The sequence below is a fragment of the Corella eumyota genome, chromosome 5, assembly GCF_963082875.1.
Source record: "Corella eumyota chromosome 5, kaCorEumy4.1, whole genome shotgun sequence".
In the NCBI taxonomy this organism is placed as follows: Eukaryota; Metazoa; Chordata; class Ascidiacea; order Phlebobranchia; family Corellidae; genus Corella; species Corella eumyota.
The window spans coordinates 11,553,046-11,571,268 of record NC_137494.1 but is presented as its reverse complement, the minus strand read 5'-3'; the positions used below and the strand labels follow the sequence as shown (position 1 = coordinate 11,571,268).

The 18,223-nt window shown below is 29.3% G+C and overlaps 5 protein-coding genes across 7 annotated transcripts; 2 read left to right on the top strand and 3 right to left on the bottom strand.

Annotated features, from left to right (window-relative positions):
- Positions 1-54: 54 nt before the first annotated feature.
- Positions 55-1,883, bottom strand: LOC145752733 (mitochondrial ubiquitin ligase activator of NFKB 1-like). The gene has a single exon (XM_082569060.1). It carries the CDS (start codon positions 1,854-1,856, stop codon positions 768-770), a length of 1,089 nt encoding a protein of 362 aa, XP_082425186.1. The 5' UTR covers positions 1,857-1,883; the 3' UTR covers positions 55-767.
- A 2,430-nt stretch (positions 1,884-4,313) lies between these two features.
- LOC145753664 (small ribosomal subunit protein mS33-like) lies at positions 4,314-4,865 on the top strand. Its single transcript, XM_082570081.1, has one exon. It carries the CDS (start codon positions 4,350-4,352, stop codon positions 4,647-4,649), a length of 300 nt encoding a protein of 99 aa, XP_082426207.1. The 5' UTR covers positions 4,314-4,349; the 3' UTR covers positions 4,650-4,865.
- Positions 4,866-5,129: 264 nt separating this feature from the next.
- LOC145753662 (phosphoserine aminotransferase-like) lies at positions 5,130-9,901 on the bottom strand. Its single transcript, XM_082570076.1, has 10 exons — positions 9,517-9,901; positions 8,882-8,942; positions 8,713-8,782; positions 8,245-8,395; positions 7,936-7,990; positions 7,365-7,537; positions 6,935-7,104; positions 6,540-6,668; positions 6,107-6,244; positions 5,130-5,899 (listed from the first exon to the last, which is right to left on the bottom strand). The coding sequence occupies exons 1-10, from the start codon at positions 9,826-9,828 to the stop codon at positions 5,794-5,796; spliced, it is 1,365 nt and encodes a 454-aa protein (XP_082426202.1). The 5' UTR covers positions 9,829-9,901; the 3' UTR covers positions 5,130-5,793.
- A 219-nt stretch (positions 9,902-10,120) lies between these two features.
- LOC145753663 (centriolar satellite-associated tubulin polyglutamylase complex regulator 1-like) lies at positions 10,121-15,132 on the top strand. 3 transcript variants are annotated; one of them, XM_082570079.1, is made up of 8 exons: positions 10,121-10,138; positions 11,175-11,260; positions 11,818-11,920; positions 12,557-12,690; positions 12,844-13,017; positions 13,385-13,516; positions 14,253-14,429; positions 14,917-15,132. In XM_082570079.1, exons 2-8 carry the CDS (start codon positions 11,218-11,220, stop codon positions 14,985-14,987), a joined length of 834 nt encoding a protein of 277 aa, XP_082426205.1. In that variant the 5' UTR covers positions 10,121-10,138; positions 11,175-11,217; the 3' UTR covers positions 14,988-15,132. The 3 variants fall into 3 exon arrangements, with proteins under 3 accessions (XP_082426205.1, XP_082426206.1, XP_082426204.1); XM_082570080.1 differs by lacking the exon at positions 10,121-10,138 and having other exon boundaries at positions 10,802-11,260; positions 12,557-12,684; XM_082570078.1 differs by lacking the exon at positions 10,121-10,138 and having other exon boundaries at positions 10,806-11,260.
- Positions 15,070-17,426, bottom strand: LOC145753494 (carbohydrate sulfotransferase 1-like). The gene is made up of 5 exons (XM_082569897.1): positions 17,314-17,426; positions 16,765-17,100; positions 16,159-16,300; positions 15,909-16,051; positions 15,070-15,629 (listed from the first exon to the last, which is right to left on the bottom strand). The coding sequence occupies exons 1-5, from the start codon at positions 17,424-17,426 to the stop codon at positions 15,212-15,214; spliced, it is 1,152 nt and encodes a 383-aa protein (XP_082426023.1). The 3' UTR covers positions 15,070-15,211.
- Positions 17,427-18,223: the final 797 nt, after the last annotated feature.

Sequence of the window (18,223 nt, the reverse complement as noted above, 5' to 3'; positions counted from 1 at the left end):
CGCCTTGTGTACCCGCTTATATCAAATGATATTTTTATGTTACAGAAATACATTTACTTTAGCCAACTCTAAGTACCACGAAAAATATCCCAAAAACTTAACTTAACGTGAAACTAACAATAATATGTATCACAGAATTTGAAGCAACACGTAAATGCGCTTAACGACTCTCGTGATATATCTTCCGATCCAAAAAACAATATCACAAAAAACTTATAATTAAGAAAAAAAATAATTGAAAAATCTAAATAAGAAAGAACGACTGCCTACTTTTTAGAGGAACCAATACTTGTTTACATCTCCTTTAAAAGCTTTTTTTTAGAGGAACCGATTCTTTTTTTACCCGATATGGTAAAATCATGACTCTCTTACGCCCACTGACGGTACCTAGTTTTAATTTTTTTTTCAAACATTCACAATGGATTAATAATGATACTTTTTTTTATAGAAGAAATTACAGTAATTAAATGCTACAAAAAGACATTATACTAATAAAATACAATAATATTATTCAATACAAAGCAATTACAACAAATATTAACCTGTAGTTAAAAATACTACTATAATCATATGGTTTATGCCACACCAAAAATAGGTATTATTTCTTATACATCGCAATGCATATTTCAATATCAACAAATAACTAATAAATTAATCATAATTGAATATAGAGTTATTTAAAAAAAATTTTTTTTGAATATAGTTTGTTAATATGCAAGATTGGGTTTATTAAAACTGGTTATGTTTGGTATATCGGACTTTAGATATCAAACGTTATATAAAGGCACAGTTCTGCTTACAACTGACCTACAAATAGGGCACTCAACAGGCTGTGGAAAGGTGGCCAAACAGTCGACACACAAACAAATGTGCCCGCAGTCTAACAGAACACACTCTCTTGGGTTTACTAAACACACGACACATGGCAAATCCCCGTTTTGGTTATTCTCACGGTTCATTCTTGCAATTCTAGCTGTTCTCTGATTTCGAATTTCATCGACATCTAACCTTTGGGAGTTTTCGATTTTTATTTCCTGATATCTTTTAATCAGTCTTCTCACTATGAAATAGCCCGCAGTTACAGTGGCAGCACCCATAAGCAAAGCAAAGATTTTCCAGGTAGTTGACGAGCCTTTAACACTTTTAACAATATCTTGATGGGATAGGTTGCTTATAATGTAATCTCCTGTTGCTGGTGGTTTGATAAGAAGAGAGTTGTTCTCAACAGCAAGTTCTCCTATCGCACACAACTGAGTCCCAACTTTTAGCATTTTTTCAGTCTCAGTGAAGCCTTTAGTTCGTTCTCCACTTACATAATTAACAATGCTTTCCATTGTTGTTGATGATGCCGGCGTAAAGCACTCACTTACAACCTCATTGTTAGAGTAAAACCACGGAGACTTCTTTGGCTCGATGACGCTCACTTGTGGGAAGCCTTGAAACCCCGACAGCTGGAATGGGATCGATTGTTGGATTTTAGTGATGTCCCTCTCCTGGTCCATCCAGACATGAGTATATTTTCCCCAAACCTCCAAGTGCTCCTTGGTAACTCTCTCCAGAAAAACACCCTGTAGTTTCGAATCATAATGGCTGTACAATGGTTGTTCATTAGTGGTTACCAGACCTCTTATTGCCACATAAGGTAGAGAGGAAAATGGTGCTTCTTTTACCATACCTTTCAATTCATGATTTAGTTCGAATATGGGAATATCTTCCAGTGTTTTTGATTTTGATTTAAAATTACGATGAACAGCGTAACATACAGCAGTAACGGAAGATCCAACAGCCAAAGCTGATAGTTCTAGTATTCCCCTTTCGTCGCATAGCTGATAAAGTGTGCTCAAAATATGATTCATTATGTAAAATTTATCTTTTAATATGGTTATCCTAAATTAAAAGTAATAAATTTAATAAATATAGTTTAAATATCACTAAATATCTCCTTACATCATTTTGGGGAACTTATGTAGTGGTTAGAATACTTTTTGCAAGTTCTTATTATAGCCTATATAACATAGTTTATTAAAAGTGGTTAATATTTCTTTAAAATTATAATACATTAAAGTCACAACAAAAAAGGGACAAATCAATTTGATGACTTTTTTTTTGTATATATCTTTTTCCTCGATGTGGAAAAGTCAAATGCGTGACTTAAACATAGAGTAACATCATTTACTCCGACCCAGTCTCGAGTTGCCTGTGGCAGTTTGAGATATTATAGATTATAATTGCCCAATAATTGTACTGCTGATTAAGTGCTGGCTCAGCAGAAGGTTATTCCGTTTATAGCGCCTTACTCAAGGGCGCTACAGCATGAGGTCAGTGGGAATTGAACCCCTGACCCCACTTACAATATGCCATTAGTTTTAAGGATTATTACAAATATTTTATAATATAAAATGACATTGTTACCAAACCCAATGAAAATAAGTTAACTATAAAGTTTAATAACATTTGTAAAACATTTTTAAAACATGCATGCAAAATTTAATAACAGAATTGGAAAAAAAATAAAACATAAGTACATAGCCTATATATTGCAAAAAATTGAATTAGCAATATATGTTATTTATGATATAACAGAAACTGTACCATTAACCTGTCTATAAACTAACGACTTGATATATTTTAGAAACCTGCAGTACGCTTATAAACGTAAACAAATAAAAATAAAAATAGTTCATAAAAAAACAAAATCGATTTTACCAGGGAGTTCCCCATTCGGGACTGTTTAATATGATTTCTATTAAAAATTTTATTTTATCCTCGCATTTTTACATATGGGTTAGTAATTTTGTTAAAAAACTAATACAGTTTAAAATGCATTAGTTGACATTTGCTTAATTTTTTTTTACTTATTAATATTCATGTAGTGTAAATATAACGAAGGAAATAACATAAAGTACATTAAGCAAAAACTCATTATCTCACATGTGACTTTAGTGTTATCATTCATCATCTTGGTATGTTAACATTTTAACATATCTGTGTTTACTATATGTTGTTTTGACAAAATCTAGCGAAGGAGAAAAATAACAAGTGTCTCAAAATTGGTTATTATACTTTTTTTTGTATATATCTTTATTCTCAATGTTAAAAGGTCGAAAGTGCGATCTAAACATAAAGTAACAACAGTTATAGCACCTTACTGAAGGGCGCTACAGCATGATATCACGGGGGATCGAACCCAAAAGCAGGACCTCATATAGTGTAGAAATTGTTTTGACCACTACACCATGCTGCTGGATACTTTAAAACTTAACTGTTTTAATTACTTATTAAATTTTTTTTTTTAATATTTTGCATCATAAACATGGTTTATCTATAAAACTTTAAACTAGTTTTAAATTACGTTAGACAACAATTAAAAAAAAATATTAAAACATATTGCCTGACTCTTGGTCGGTCCATTGAGTTTTAGCTCAGCCAAAATTAATATTGTTTACAGGCAGACAGGCCTCCTACTTAAGAACACTACTAGATGTAATCTGTGGGGTTTGAACCTAAGACCTTTTGTAGTAATGCCTAGTGTTCCATATATGACACTGAATTGGCATAATGTTTATGTATTTGACTGAACATGTGTTTGTTGAATTTGAGCTAGATTGGTTATACTATTTTGGTACTTAACATTATAAACTAGACGTTTTGACATAACCTTTTTTTTTAGTACCATGTTAAATACACTTAAAAACAACTTAAGCTTGAAAATTTTAAGCTGATGACAATTAAACCCTAAATCATCCAATTTTTATTAAAATAATCTTTCAGAATTAAGTTGTCCAGACTGCTAGAGTAGATTTTTATAAGCTTCACCGGCAGTGTGGTGTAGGGGTAAGAACTCTTGCTACACCACACATGAGGTCGTGGGTTCAATTCCCACTGATCTCATGCTGTAGCGCCCTTGAGTAAGGCGCTATAAACGGTATGAACTCCTGCTGAGCCAGCACTTAATCAGCAGCATAATTACCAGGCAATTATAGTCTCTATAATATCCCAAACTGCCACAGGCAACTCGAGACTGGGTCGGAGTAACTGATGTTACTCTATGTTTAAGTCGCGCAGTCGACTTTCCCACATCGAGGATAAAGATATATACAAAAAAAAAAAAAAGCTAAATTAAGCAGACATTACAAATTATGTTATCTTGTCGTAACACTGACAGCTGTACCAATAATTGGGAATAAAGTTGGACAAGCAACATAGATAAGTCCTTCTATATAACATAAAAGCAATGCCTGTTACATTTTATCAAAGAATAAAAAGAACTGTATATTAAAAAAAACAAAAACATTTTCACTTTTTTTAGATTATTTTAAAATATATTTTTAAAGGAAAATATATGAGCGATGCCTCGAGTACCTTCTTTGTATGCTCGGCAAATGGGAAGATTAAGTGCAAGAATTTTTAACACCCATATTCCCGAGACTAAAAAGGAAGCCGAAAAAATAGACCACTGGCTTGCAACTGAAGCATATTACAAGAAATATAGGTTTACAAACTACTACCCACCTTTACATGACACTAACAACTTAATGACCAAAATAAGAAATTATGGATTATTTGTGGATGAACATAAGGACTTTAATGAAGAAATGGAAAAAGGGAGACAACTTCGTGGAAAAGGAAAAAAACAGAGTACCAAGTAGTTTATTTTTTGTGTTTCGAACTTTTTAATAAAATTATTATCACAACTCTACCTATTCAATGCTTTTACAAGGTATATATAATTTTAAACAGCCATTATTGTCAAATAAAATAGCCATTGAATAAATGTCCTTTAAAAATACTATTATCTTAATACACACACTTATTTAATAACATGTAAAAGGACAATTAGTAAGTTTGTTTTTAAATAAAAAGTTATATATTAAAAATGGTAAATAATTAGAGAAAAATTTTAGGGAGTCTATTATCAATATATATAGAAGCTCAATGGTAAAAATACATTAATGTGAATTTATAGGTTTAAAAATTGAATAAAACTGCTGTTTGTGGTAAATTTTTTCTAGGCAAAAAATTAGTGGCGTTCGTAATACAAAAATAAAGTGCAGACTTTAGGGCATCCCTTCGATTTTTTTTTAATTCTTAATTTTTTTTATTTTGAATGTTAAGCAATAGAACACCAGTAAAATGTAACTTCGGTTTACTTTTGTCAATTAAACGTATGTTAGCAAACTTTGCCTATAAATAATCAAATAGCAAAAAACTATTTACAAATAGATAAAGCAATATATGGCATTCACTATAAAGCACTTGGGCAGAATAACAAAATTTGTTTTTTTACAAAACAGTGAAATTGAAAAAATATATTTTGTACTTATTTGGATCACATGTAGTTTACGGTCCTTCAGAAATTAATAACCAAAAAAGTTACAAAAACAAAAGGGTTAAATTATTGCTATTATAAAACAATAATAGCCTATTGTCAGATACATGTATATTTAGGAAATATAGAGTAAGGGTTAAAGTATACAGTCATATATTTCAAGAACTGTAAAAAGAAATATATAAGAGGACCACAAACTACAAGTGATCCAAAATATTGATATACACAAATGGCTTAACAAATATTGCCATTGAAAAAAAAACAACTTTAAAAACTTGAATAATAGTTTTAAATACAACGAGAGTGAAAGAAAGAAGTTTATATTCATCCTACTTTTGTCGGGTAAAAATGTGGTAATGTTAGATTATGAGAATAGGTTATCCATATATTTAAATGCATTTTAGAATACTGTATATATATTTGAAATTATGAAGAGAAATTAGAAAGAAATTAACCTAACTAAATTATTGTTGTTGTTGTTGTTGAAAAGTTTGCATTAAGTTTGCTAACTGTTGAGTTTCTTTGACAGTAACTGCGTTGTATAAAGAAGCTCTTATACCACCAACAGATCTAAAAAAGGTAATCATAAAAAATTGTATGTTCCACTGTGGGTTATATAAAAAAGCAATTTAAAAAAAATTATTTAAAAAAGAAAAAGGATTATCAGTTAATTAGGTTCAAAAAATAATAATAAAAAAAAACTCAAGACTGGGTCGGGATAATAAATGTTAAAATTTCTGATAAAAAATTAATATAAAAAAAGTTTGCAAATTGTACCTGTGTCCCTTCAAACCAATCATATTTTCTTTCTTGGCAGCTTCAAGAAATTTTGTTTCAAGGTTGCTATCACCTTTTATTCCTCCGATTCTAAACACGATGTTCATTCTACTTCTGTAATCCTTTTCAACTGGGCAACTAACAATAAATGGATCAAAAATAAGATCTTTGATATTATTTGGAAAAAATTGGAAAATTTTTATTGTTAAGCCCTTATAAAATCAAATAGCTTTCGTTGAAGTGGTGTAAGGTTTAATTAACTACCAATTCTTGGAGTGGTGTAAGGCCCAATTAATTATCAATTTTCCAAATATTGGTTTAGGCAAAAAAAAAAACAGTAGTACTTAACTCAGGGACTCTTTAAAGAGGTAGGCTTTGGGTATCAAACCCAGAGCCCCATGTGTAAAAATTTTTTAATTGTGAATAGTTTTACCTATAAAATCCGTTAGATTTGTCGATGACGGAATAAATCAGCTCGGACTTTAATGCATTTTGTTTTGACATTGTTTCAACACCTCCACAATTTTTAACCCAATCCAAAACCATTCCCATCATATAAATACTGAAAAAAAAATAATAATTTTATTTTAATGCTATAGTAAATTGTGGTAAAAAAAAAGTAAAATTTAAAAAATTAAATGTAATAAAAAAAACAATATGCATTAATTATTGCGATGTAGAATATTAATAACCTAACCATAGATAATTTTGCAATATAAAGTTAAAGTATATATACACATATGAATATATATTTTAAATAATTCTAATGTAAGAAGAAATTTAAATCCTAGAAATTTAACATGGTTTATTACAAATAGCATGCATTACCTGTAACAGGGTGGTGTATTGTACATTGAGTTGTTGGTATTCTGGATTTTATAGTCTAATATAGAAGGGCATTCTTTCAATGCATGCCCCACTAAATCTTCTCGTATAATAACCATTGTTACACCAGCACAGCCCATATTTTTTTGGGCACCCGCTAGAATTACTCCAAACTAAAAAAAAAATTTTAATTATTTTTTTGTCTTTTTTTAGTGTCAAATTTATAGCATATAAATTAACAATAAATTTTAAAACAATTCCTTTTAATTAACATGATTTTTGATTTTTAATATTGAACTGTTACTTGTAGTTTTGTAATTTAGTAAATAATATTCTAACCTTTTGTTGTATGGCAAAAAAATAAGGTTTTGCATAGGCCTATACATATAAATATTAAATTGTTGATTTTTAATCTGATAATAGAGTATATTACCTTAGAAACGTCGAATGGTCTTGACATAATATTAGAACTCATGTCAACAACAATAGGTACTTTCCCTGTGTCAGGTATGTTGTCGAATTCAACTCCAAGTGTGGTTTCATTGTCACAGTAATAAACATATGAAGCATTCGGGTTAAAATTACATTCATTTGCACCAGGTACTCCTGCAACAAAAGTTACAACTATTTTGTAAAAATTTTTTTTAGGAATTATAAGTGTATTATTTATAATGAGAACAAAATGTATTATTTATTTTTGTGATTAAAGAGTTAAAGTATATAGCAAGAACAATAATCTGCAAGTGATACGACATTTTTATGGGTTTCGTGACCATGTCATAACATACTTAAAATATTTGTGTTAATATTAATATTTGTGGTTTTTAAATCATTAAATTGATTATGTCATTTTTCCCGTTGCATCAATGTAATATTTATATACTATATTTTATTATTTACAGTCATTGATGCGTGAAAAACCAAAATAAAAAAAATAAAAAATTAGTTCTAAGAGTTGGAAAATTTTAAGTTTTTTTTTTGAAAGTAAGTATTTAAATACTTACTTGAGTAGGACTCTAATTTTGGATGGACAATGTTGATCTTACCAAACTTCTCGGCCTAAAAAATAACAAAAAATATTTAATAAATATTTAAACTATGCTAGTATTTTGAGAAAAGTTAGTGCCAGAGGGCAAAATAAATAATATTTGTGTTTTATTTTTATAAAAATTTCAACTATTTTTAGAAGGTATAATTATGTTTAAATAGTTTAAAAACATAATTTCAGAAACAAATTTTTCATAAAATTTTTTAAGATTTAAAAAAAAAATAAAAACCTAAAAAATTTAATATTTAAATAATGAAAACATTACTTCTTTGGCTGCTTTTGCAGACCAGCCACCAGTTACATAATAATCTGCGGTTTGATCAGGTAATCTGGCAATCAAGTTAAGAGGAATCGCACTGAATTGTCCACATGCACCTCCTTGTAAAAACAATATCTTGTAGTTGTCGGGGACATTTCTGAAAAATAAAAAAGAAAATTATTTTTTGCATAAAAAAAATGTATTAAAAAATTAAAGAAAAAAATGTAAGAAAGACAGAAATTATATAAATAAATGTGTAAGAAAATGTAAAAAAAAAGTTTGTTATTATTGGAAACTAATTGGTAATGGTAAAAAAAATTTACTGAAACCATAATTAATTGCAGGAAATGACTAAATAAAAACAAAATTTTTGTAGGTAATTTTTCAAGACAAATGGTAAACATCAAAAAGTAATTTTGCAAAAATACTAAAACAAAAAAATAAAAAAAATTTATAGATAATAAATCAACTTACAAAAGCTCAGTAATTGCATTTTTTGCGCCATTCAAAATTTCCAAAAATTGCGGCGAGCGATGGCTTAGTTCTGAACAAAGAAACAATATTTGCTTAAATGACAATTTGTTTTTTAATAAAGTATGTCAATAGCGAAATATATAGGCCAAAATTACATCACAGTATTTACCCATTACACTAAGTCCTTGGCCATTGTAGTTTAACAATTCCTGCTGAGCTTGCTTTAATACCTTAAAAAATTAAAAAAAATTGATTAATAAATGTTTTAAGTAAATTTTAAACAATATATGCATTAGTTTTTAGATCAGTTTTAAATTTTTTTTTATTTTGGTTTTTCGCACATTGTTAAAAGTAAATAATAAATACGATATACAATTAATATTACAACAATGTGATGGGAAAAAATGACAAAATCAATTCAATGCTTTAAAACATGCCAAAAGTAATATGTTTACATAAAGATTTTAAGTATATTATGGCATAGTCACCAAACCCAAAATATTTGAATATGTATATTTACATAATATTTTAAATATTTAAATTAAAAATATTATTTTCAATACTTGTACAAATGTGTTGTAATTAAAATTTAAAATAAATTAATATGCAATTCTCATTACTTTAACATACAGGCATGTACAGGTATTAAGAACTTGAGTAAAAAACGCGCAGTCACAAATGTGGGTCAAAGTCCTACCGGCGAATCGTTTAAGCAAACAAAATTTCTACGTGTGCCATTCTCGTATTACATAACTTACTACGTCACAAAGCAAACATAGTACACGTTTCTTTTAATAAACTTACCGAAGCGGCGATTTTTGAGGGTCCAGGGTTAAAATTGATGATCAAGTTTTCGGCTGTTTCTTTGGTGTGATATCCGTTGGTAATTTTGCCGTTCAAATTAGCTTTTAAATGAGCAATACCATTCCCATTTAGGTGATTTGCGGTTTTTAAACCATTGCCGTTAATATGTACTCCGTTTCCGTTGGTATGAACCCCATTGCCGTTAGTATGAACTCCATTGCCATTTGTATGACCGTTTGAATGTCCGTTTTTTGATGCCATTTTGATACTTTTGCTAAATGCTGATAGCCTAGATGTATTCCTTACTAGCATATATGGGAATGAAACTTCGGACAACGTAAAGCTCTCTTTTATATTCCTATAAAACAACGATTACGAAATCGCAGCAAATCTTGATGGAAAACTATGTAGCCTCTATTTCTTCAAAATAACAATACATGTGCTAGCTGATCATGCGTTCTGCGCATGCTACCAGGCGTGTTCGAGCCGTGGGTGACTCACAAAATTTTCCACGCACCTCTATATTCTTATGGAAAATTACATTAAATGTAGAAGCAATGCAAAAAATTTTACAGGAGCAATTACCGGCTATGAAGCACTCTATATAGAAATGTTTTTACAGGTAGCTTATTACCGGTATGGCCTAAATTTCAATAAAATGCAACCATTTTAAAACGAAACTCTGTTAAATTACCACGAATTAAAAAGCTCAAAATTTTATTCTTTTTTGATAAACTTTTAAGCGGAAATTGTTGCTACATTCCTAAGCAAAAATTTATATTAAAACTAGCAGATTTAATTTTAATGTAAACATTTACTTCTGGTTTTATAAAATATACAAAATCACGATAATTCTGACGTCAAAACAGATGAGTTACATAACTCAAGCAAAAATCGGTTTTAATATTTCAAAAAAAAAAATTGTTGATTAAAGATATTGTTATCTTGCTTTTTGAACGTGTTTTTAATTTTATTTACCTATTAAGGCTTTTTTTAAATTAAGCATTGATAGCTGACGCAATTTTCATTAATAGCATTTCATTGTTAATGGTTTTATTATATAAACTATTTGTAGTTTTATTTTATTACATAGTTTTTATTTTGTAAATGTTGTTGTGTTGTTTTTGTTTTGACTCACCAAAGTCTATTTGTTTGATTAGTCATCAGATTTTTAGTTGCAATCAATTAAGAAGTTACGTGGTAGAAAAAAAACTATGATGCAACACTTACTAATTCTAGTATACTTAAAATGATGCAATTCTTACTAATTATAAACATTCACCAAAATTTTTTCTCAATTTGTTAGCAATATTTATTTTAATTTAATGAAATATTTTACTTACAGATATCTCTATGGCAACAATAAAAAATATTTATAAGTTTAAATATTTATAAGCATAAGTTTAAGATCCCGGCGTGCATGTTAAAGTTAAAATGGTTATGGGCCGTTGAAAAGTTGTTGTTTACATTTTTGTAGCACGTGCAAATAGGTTTTTATAACTTGCATACTAAATGCTTAAGCGGAATGGCACTAAATTGTTCACACTTACATTGTAAAAAGAAAACTATCTTGTTTAATAGAAACCATACAATTTTTGCATAACTTTAATGTTTTTTATTTAAACTGTTGAAATGAAAATAATTTTTTTTTTTTATAGATATGGGGTCGTATTGGTGTTGTTTTTTAGATTAAAATAAAAAATGTCTGAACAAAATGAGAATTTATCACCAACCAAATATTTGGGTAAGTCGCTTTATGTAATCTAATAATTAGGAATAATTGTGTTTTTAAAAGCCACTTTTTTGATTTTTTTATGTTTTTTGGATAAATTGATCCCCAATGTGGAAAAGTTTACTTTGCATCCTAAACATAGTGTAGCAATAGTTTGTTGGGTACCCTGACACAGTCATAATATGACTTTGACTGTTTGGGATATTATTGATTCCAATTGCTGATACTTTATTTGTCAATTGTTTGATAGCCTAGTAGAAGAATGTAACTCTATTGTATATAAATGCTAATCAAAACTGCAGAATGCAGGATGGGATGTAATTTTTGTATTTTGAAGCGCGAAGCAGTAAATGCGGTATTTTTCTAAAATACTGAGACAAGGGATAAATCAAGATTATTTACAAAGCACAAAAATTCCACCCCTTCCTGCATTTCACAAATTTTTGTTAACATTTATTTGTGGTCTTGCTATTTTACACACCCCATAAATTTAGTATTATCTTACTGAATAGCTATACTAAAGCATAACTGAAACCTAATTTAAATACTCGTAATAAATTTTTTTTTAGAAAAGCACAATGTTTTGTTGTACTACGAAGATGCTGTTAGTGAATTATTAAAGTACAAAGATGAAAATAATAAAGTCGTTCATGCCAAGTTTTTAGCAGATTAGTAAGTATATGAAAAAGGGAATCATGTTACTTTTGCAGTTCTTGAATTCATTAATTCTTTTATAATGTGTATGAGGCCATTGGTTAAATTTTCACTGCTTCTTAGTTGTAGTGCCCTTGTCTAAGGTGTTATAAATGGTATAATTTTTGTCAACCCATACTCAATCAACAGATTAATTATCGGGAGGTATTAATTTAAATTCCAATCTCAAATTCCCAAAAGGCTGGGTTTAAGTTTCCCTCTGTTTAGACTGTTAAGTTTGTATTTTTTTGGGAAGGTCGACTTTACGACTTAAACACAGTGTTACATTTGTTACCATGACACAAAATCTAGTTTGGTTTCGGATATTATAAACTGTAATTGCCAGATAAGAAAGTTGCTGATTAAGGATTGATTCAGCGGTACAGTGTGAACTGTTTAAAGTATGTTATTAGAGAGTGCTACAGCATAGGAGCAATTGAAATTAAACGCAGGACCTTAAGTAATCAAACTAAGTGTTTTGTTTACTACACCTTCCTGCCAGCATCTTTCCACAATAAGGGTATAACATATAAAAATAGTCAAAAAGTACCAAAAAAATTTTAAAAGGGAAATACAAAAATATTTAATTTTACTACTTTTTGTTTATTTGATTAGCTTTAGAAGTGTCCACAAGGGTATCCATGTTTTGTTTAGAGAATATGAGTTTATTAGTGCAACCCCTCATAATAGATCTTGTTTTATTAAATGCGTTTGGATGTCTTTTAGGCATATTGCTAACCATGGCGGGGGTAAATATGTTTAAACTTTGAATAATAGTTAATGTTTTTTAAAAATTTAAATATGTCAGTGTCCTATAATATTTAATTTTGTATTTTCGTGGTTAACGTAAGGTTATTTACATCAAAAATATACTAATGTAAATTTTATTTTATTTTTTAAAGCTGAGCTACTAAGTGTTAAAGAATATCACTCTTTGCTTGGCTTATTATGTTTTGATTTCCCGCTTGATATGGTACAACGAACAGCTAGGATTGTGTTAATGGACGATGCCCTCGACTGTTTGATGTCATTTGCTGATTTCTTGTACGCTTTCCAAATTCAATTCTATTACGAAGGTTCAATCTTAAAAGATTCATTTTTTGTATTCGTTTATCCTTGATGTGGAAAGATTAACATTACAGCCTAAACACAAAAAAATATTAATTACTCTGACTTAATTTCATATTGACTTCGTCAGTTTTAAATATTATTGATTCTAAATTACCCATAACTAATCTGTCGTTAGGTACTTGGCTTAGCAGGAGTTTGTACTATTTATGGCACCTTATTTAACAGCATGAATTTTATGAGGATTGAACACAGAACCTCATGTGGTAAAGCCAAGTGTTCTAACCACTACACTACGCTTCCATCTATATAGTATTTGTTTTCTTTCTTAAACTATGGTCCAGTAAAAATACCTGTTTAATTATTTTTTTTTAGGTTATTTAAATGCATGCAAAGAGGTATATGATCATCAGAAAGAAGGAACAGCCACTGTTTTTGTTCCTTCACAGGAAAACTGGCAAGACAAAAAGTCAACCGAAACCACTGAAAATGAAAATGAGTATGAAGGTAAATAAATGTGTTATTTAATTCTTACTTTTTAAATTTTTTTGTAATTGTTTATTTTTGTTTTTGGAAGGCTGACTTTATGGCCTAAACATAAAGTAACATTTTACTCAGACCTATTTACAAATTGTGTTAAGCAGTTTAAAATATTATTGATTGCTATTTCGTCCTTAAGTAAGGCGCTATAAATGGTATGAACTCCTGTTGAGCCACCAATTAATCAGCAGCTTATTTATTGTGCAATTATAGATCTATAATGCCAAAGGCAACTCAAGGCTGGGTGGGGTAACTGATGTCACTCTATGTTTAGGTTGTGGATTCAACCTTCCCACATCTAGGTTAAATATAAATAAAAAAAGCCAAGTGTTTTAAACCAGCAGCTTGGTGTAGAGGTAAGAACACTTGCTACATCACACATGAGGTCGTGGTTTAATACCAACTGCTCTCATGATGTAGCGCCCTTAAATAAGGCGCTATAAACGGTATGAACTCCTGCTGAGCCAGCACTTAATCAGCAGCATAATTATCGAGCAATTATAATCCATAATATCCTAAACTGCCACAGGCAACTCACCTTTAACGTGGGAATTCGACTTTCCCATGTCGAGGATAAAAATACAAAAAAAACACTACACCATGTTGCTTGAAATAGTGTACTATATGCCACAATTTTCAAGGATTTCTTGAAATTCCGAAATTTTATAAAACATTACTTTAATAAACTGGCTTCTATATTTAGGTGTACATAGTCAAACCTTTTATGATGTAATGGAAAAAAGTGTGAGCAAATTAAGTCCAAATATACCAAGACCTTCATTCGAACATGTTCATAGTGAATTATCAAAATCTTCCCACGTAACTTATTATGGTTTACTTATTGCACTAAGCAAAAACGAAGATATAAATTGGGAGATAGGTAAGTTTTATTAACTTAAAATTAAAGTTGGTATCACATTTATATTAAAGTTATGATTATTTGCCATTTTACCAACAATAACATATCCTATATTAATCCCTTTTTAATCCTTTTCTGGAAAATGCCCTTTAATTTACAAAAAACTTTACAAAGTTTCTGTAAAATGTTGTATTTAAAATTTTGGTTTTTGAGAATATGTTTATGATGTAGTTGTTGGCATTCTTGAATCTAGCACTAACTTTTTTTTTACATTTGCTAAACCTTGATTTGGGAAGGTCGACTTCACTACCTAGACATAGAGTAACATCAGTTACCCCGACCTAGTCTTAAGTTGTCATTGGCAGTTTGGGATATTATTGATTATTATTGCCCAGTAATTATATGATGCTGATTAAGTGTTCAGTGGGAATTGAACACAGGGCCTTATGTAGTAAAGTTCACTACACCATGATCTAGTAAAAAAAAATTTTAAAGTTTTCTTTTTTAGGTGTTTTACCTAATCGAGCTAATTTATTAGATGGTACAGATGCTGAAATTATATTGGGTACAAATCGCTAAAAATTAGACCCTTAAAAATATCATTTTGAGGTGTTTTACAACACTTTTATTACCACTTCTTATGCTTTTTGTTAATTTTAGTTTATTCTTTGTACAAATAGCTTACTGTAATTTAAAAAAATATATTTTTGTGCCGTTTATTACATTTTCACTAGTATTTTTTAGTCTTTAGATAAAGGTATAGGTTTAAATAATAAAATAACTAAAATTACAAGAATAAATAATTATTTTATAATCATATCACGGTTAAAACTTTGTAAATCCAAGTTAGTTAGTTCAGAGCTAGTATTAAAGTTTGTATATCCAAGCTTTCTCATCGAGTTCGCGCATAATTTTTGAACTTTTTCAACGTCACTGAAATCAAATTGATTTCTCCATTGCGTTAATACAACTTCAGTGTTTCTATTCGTTCCAAAGGGGTCGACTTGTTTTGAGTTTGTTGCCTCTTCTAGCCAAGTTTTCACTGTTTGGTCCAAGGTATAGCCTATAAATTCGTAAATTTTGTCGGCCCATTTTGTATGGTTAAGGCACACGTCTTCATGCCTTACAACCATGTAGTTAGTTTGGTTTAAAAGCCCTGGTTTTTTATGCCGATAATCGAGTAAGGTTTCGAAATGATGGCATCGTTCTTCGTATGATTTACTGCAAAAAATAATAATTTAATAAAAGTTTCTTAGCCAAATGCGACGTGGTGTAGTAAGCAGAACACTTGGCTTCATTCCATAAGACACTAGTAGATTACACCGCATTTATGCTGTAGCTCATTTAATCACGGCGATATTTAATCGCTAGAAACGTTATGTAACGTCAACATTTAAAGCCTTGTTCAGAAATTAAAATTGCAGCTTACAATAGTTCGATGTTCTAACTTTAAAATGCCACTATATAGCGCCATAAAGACAGCATTATTTGTTTTTATACCTCGCATAAAAGTCTTTTTCCCATGCTTTGTTCATCGAATTAATACTTGCTCGTGGGTCTCTTACTAGGTGGACGATTTTGACATTGTACTTCGGGTTCCGCATGAGAACTTCTAAATCTCTGACGTCACAAACTCGAGTGACCTGTGGAAGAAGGTATGATGACGTTATTGATAAACAACTTTAACACTTTGTTTTGCAACAGCATGTAGGCCTACAATATTTTAATAAAGCAAATTTTTCGTTTTTACTTTGATAGCAAAAAACTTTTGTTTTTTCATTTTTTCGGTCAGTTCGGTTAAGTTAATATTTTTGATGTTTATGCCAAGATCGCGTGACAGAAAGGCGTCGGTCTTAGGAAAACCGGTAAAACAGAGCGCTCGTTCAGCACAACTGCAAAAGTAAATAAAGCGAAATTAAGCAAATCTTAAACACAAATACCCACGAACAGAAAGTAATGTCAAAAAACAACTAGTTTAATCATTGTTACGTTTCTATAGTTATAGAAATCGACAAAACCTTACAGTAGTTTAAACAAATCACTCAATAACATATGATTTTATCACTCAATAAAATATGATTTTATATTCAATAAAATATGATTTTATCACTCAATAAAATATGATTTTATACTCAATAAAATATGATTTTATCACTCAATAAAATATGATTTTATTGAGTCTTGAAAAAACAAACTAAATATTTTTAGTCGTAAGTAAGACTGTAAACAAATGTAAGTAGCATGCCTATTCTTAAAGGCCTAAAAGCCTATTTTTACCACAGTTGACATATTAAAAGCCTTTAGTTACAAAATATTTCAATAGCTTTAACATTAGAAAAATAAACTTCACATTTACCCATTTATTTGTGGCATTTTTGACATAGTAAAAGCCCTTTGATAAAGCTCTCTTATTCCTTTAAAATCATAATTCAAAAGTTTCAAGAAATACTCAGAAATTTCGGGAGTTGGCTCAGTGGGATAACAAACAGTCTTAACTGGGTAGAAGGGTTCATAAATATAAGCAACCCCTGGGTTCCTGTTAAATATTTCCCCCAAGAAACTTGACCCAGACCTTGTTTGGGTCAATAGAATAACTGCATCTGTTTTTCTTGGCTTTAATTCTATTTTAACGCTTTTTTCTGAATGAAAATCTTGTTTTTGGACTTCATACTGTTGTAGTTGATGGTTAAAACTAAAATAATCTTTTTTATAAATAATGATATTTAAAAATAATTATAATTGATTGCCATTTATTGTAGCAAAATATTCTTTATTAATGAATAAATTCCTTTTTTTAATTTAACTATTTGTTTTTTCATTATTATCAATAGTATTATTAAAACTCTTGTTTCTTTCATTATCATATAACTTTAACTTAGGATAATAAAAGAGAACATATATTTACTTATTTTCAATTTGTTCATGATATATTTTGACAGTTTGGTCCAAAGACCCAGTAGTATATAACACAATTATTACAATTGTACATATGCACAAGTCTCTTAGAAACTTCTTCATTTTAAATATTTAATTTTAAAAACTAACAAAAAACATTGATTAAAATATTGTTCTCAAAAACACTGTATGTCTAACTTGGTATCATTATACACTACTTGAGAACTTTACCGCTAATTAATATTTCAAATACCATTGGTTATTTAGCGGTTATGGTGTTGTTTTGTTATTAAAAGAGATGAACTGAAATAAGTTTTTTAATCAAACACTATATTTGTATATTTATATTACAGCTTAACTTTTTTATTTTGCTTTTTTTAAGTAACCGTATATAGCCTACCATCAATACATTATTTTCCTATAAAATTAATGCAAAACACTTTGTTACTTTTAAAACTGACATACTATTCTAAGGCCTATTTAATAGCCCTGTTGATGCTAGGTAAACATACATACTTCGTCGATTATTAACATTTTTACTAGAACTGATGTCACAGCAGCGATAAAAAAGGTTGTACAAATTATTAAAAAAACATTACATCTTTAGCCTATTCACAGAGCGAAAAAAAAAACAATTTTTGACGATTTTAAAGTTAAAAAAAATTATTCTGCTGATTTTTACGCTGCGTTTAATTATAAAATAATTTGGTCACTAACACTTAATTGTTTAGCTATACCGAAAATTGGATTTTGATGATTAATATCGTATAGGAAAAATACTTTTACGATAATTACAAATAGGAATTTTTTTTGTTATGACAAATTATTTTTTTATAGCATGTGTAACAAAAAAAAAAAAAATTTCCTTCGATCTAACAATACCGTAAAATAAACAACTTCAGAATTAAATGACTAAAACA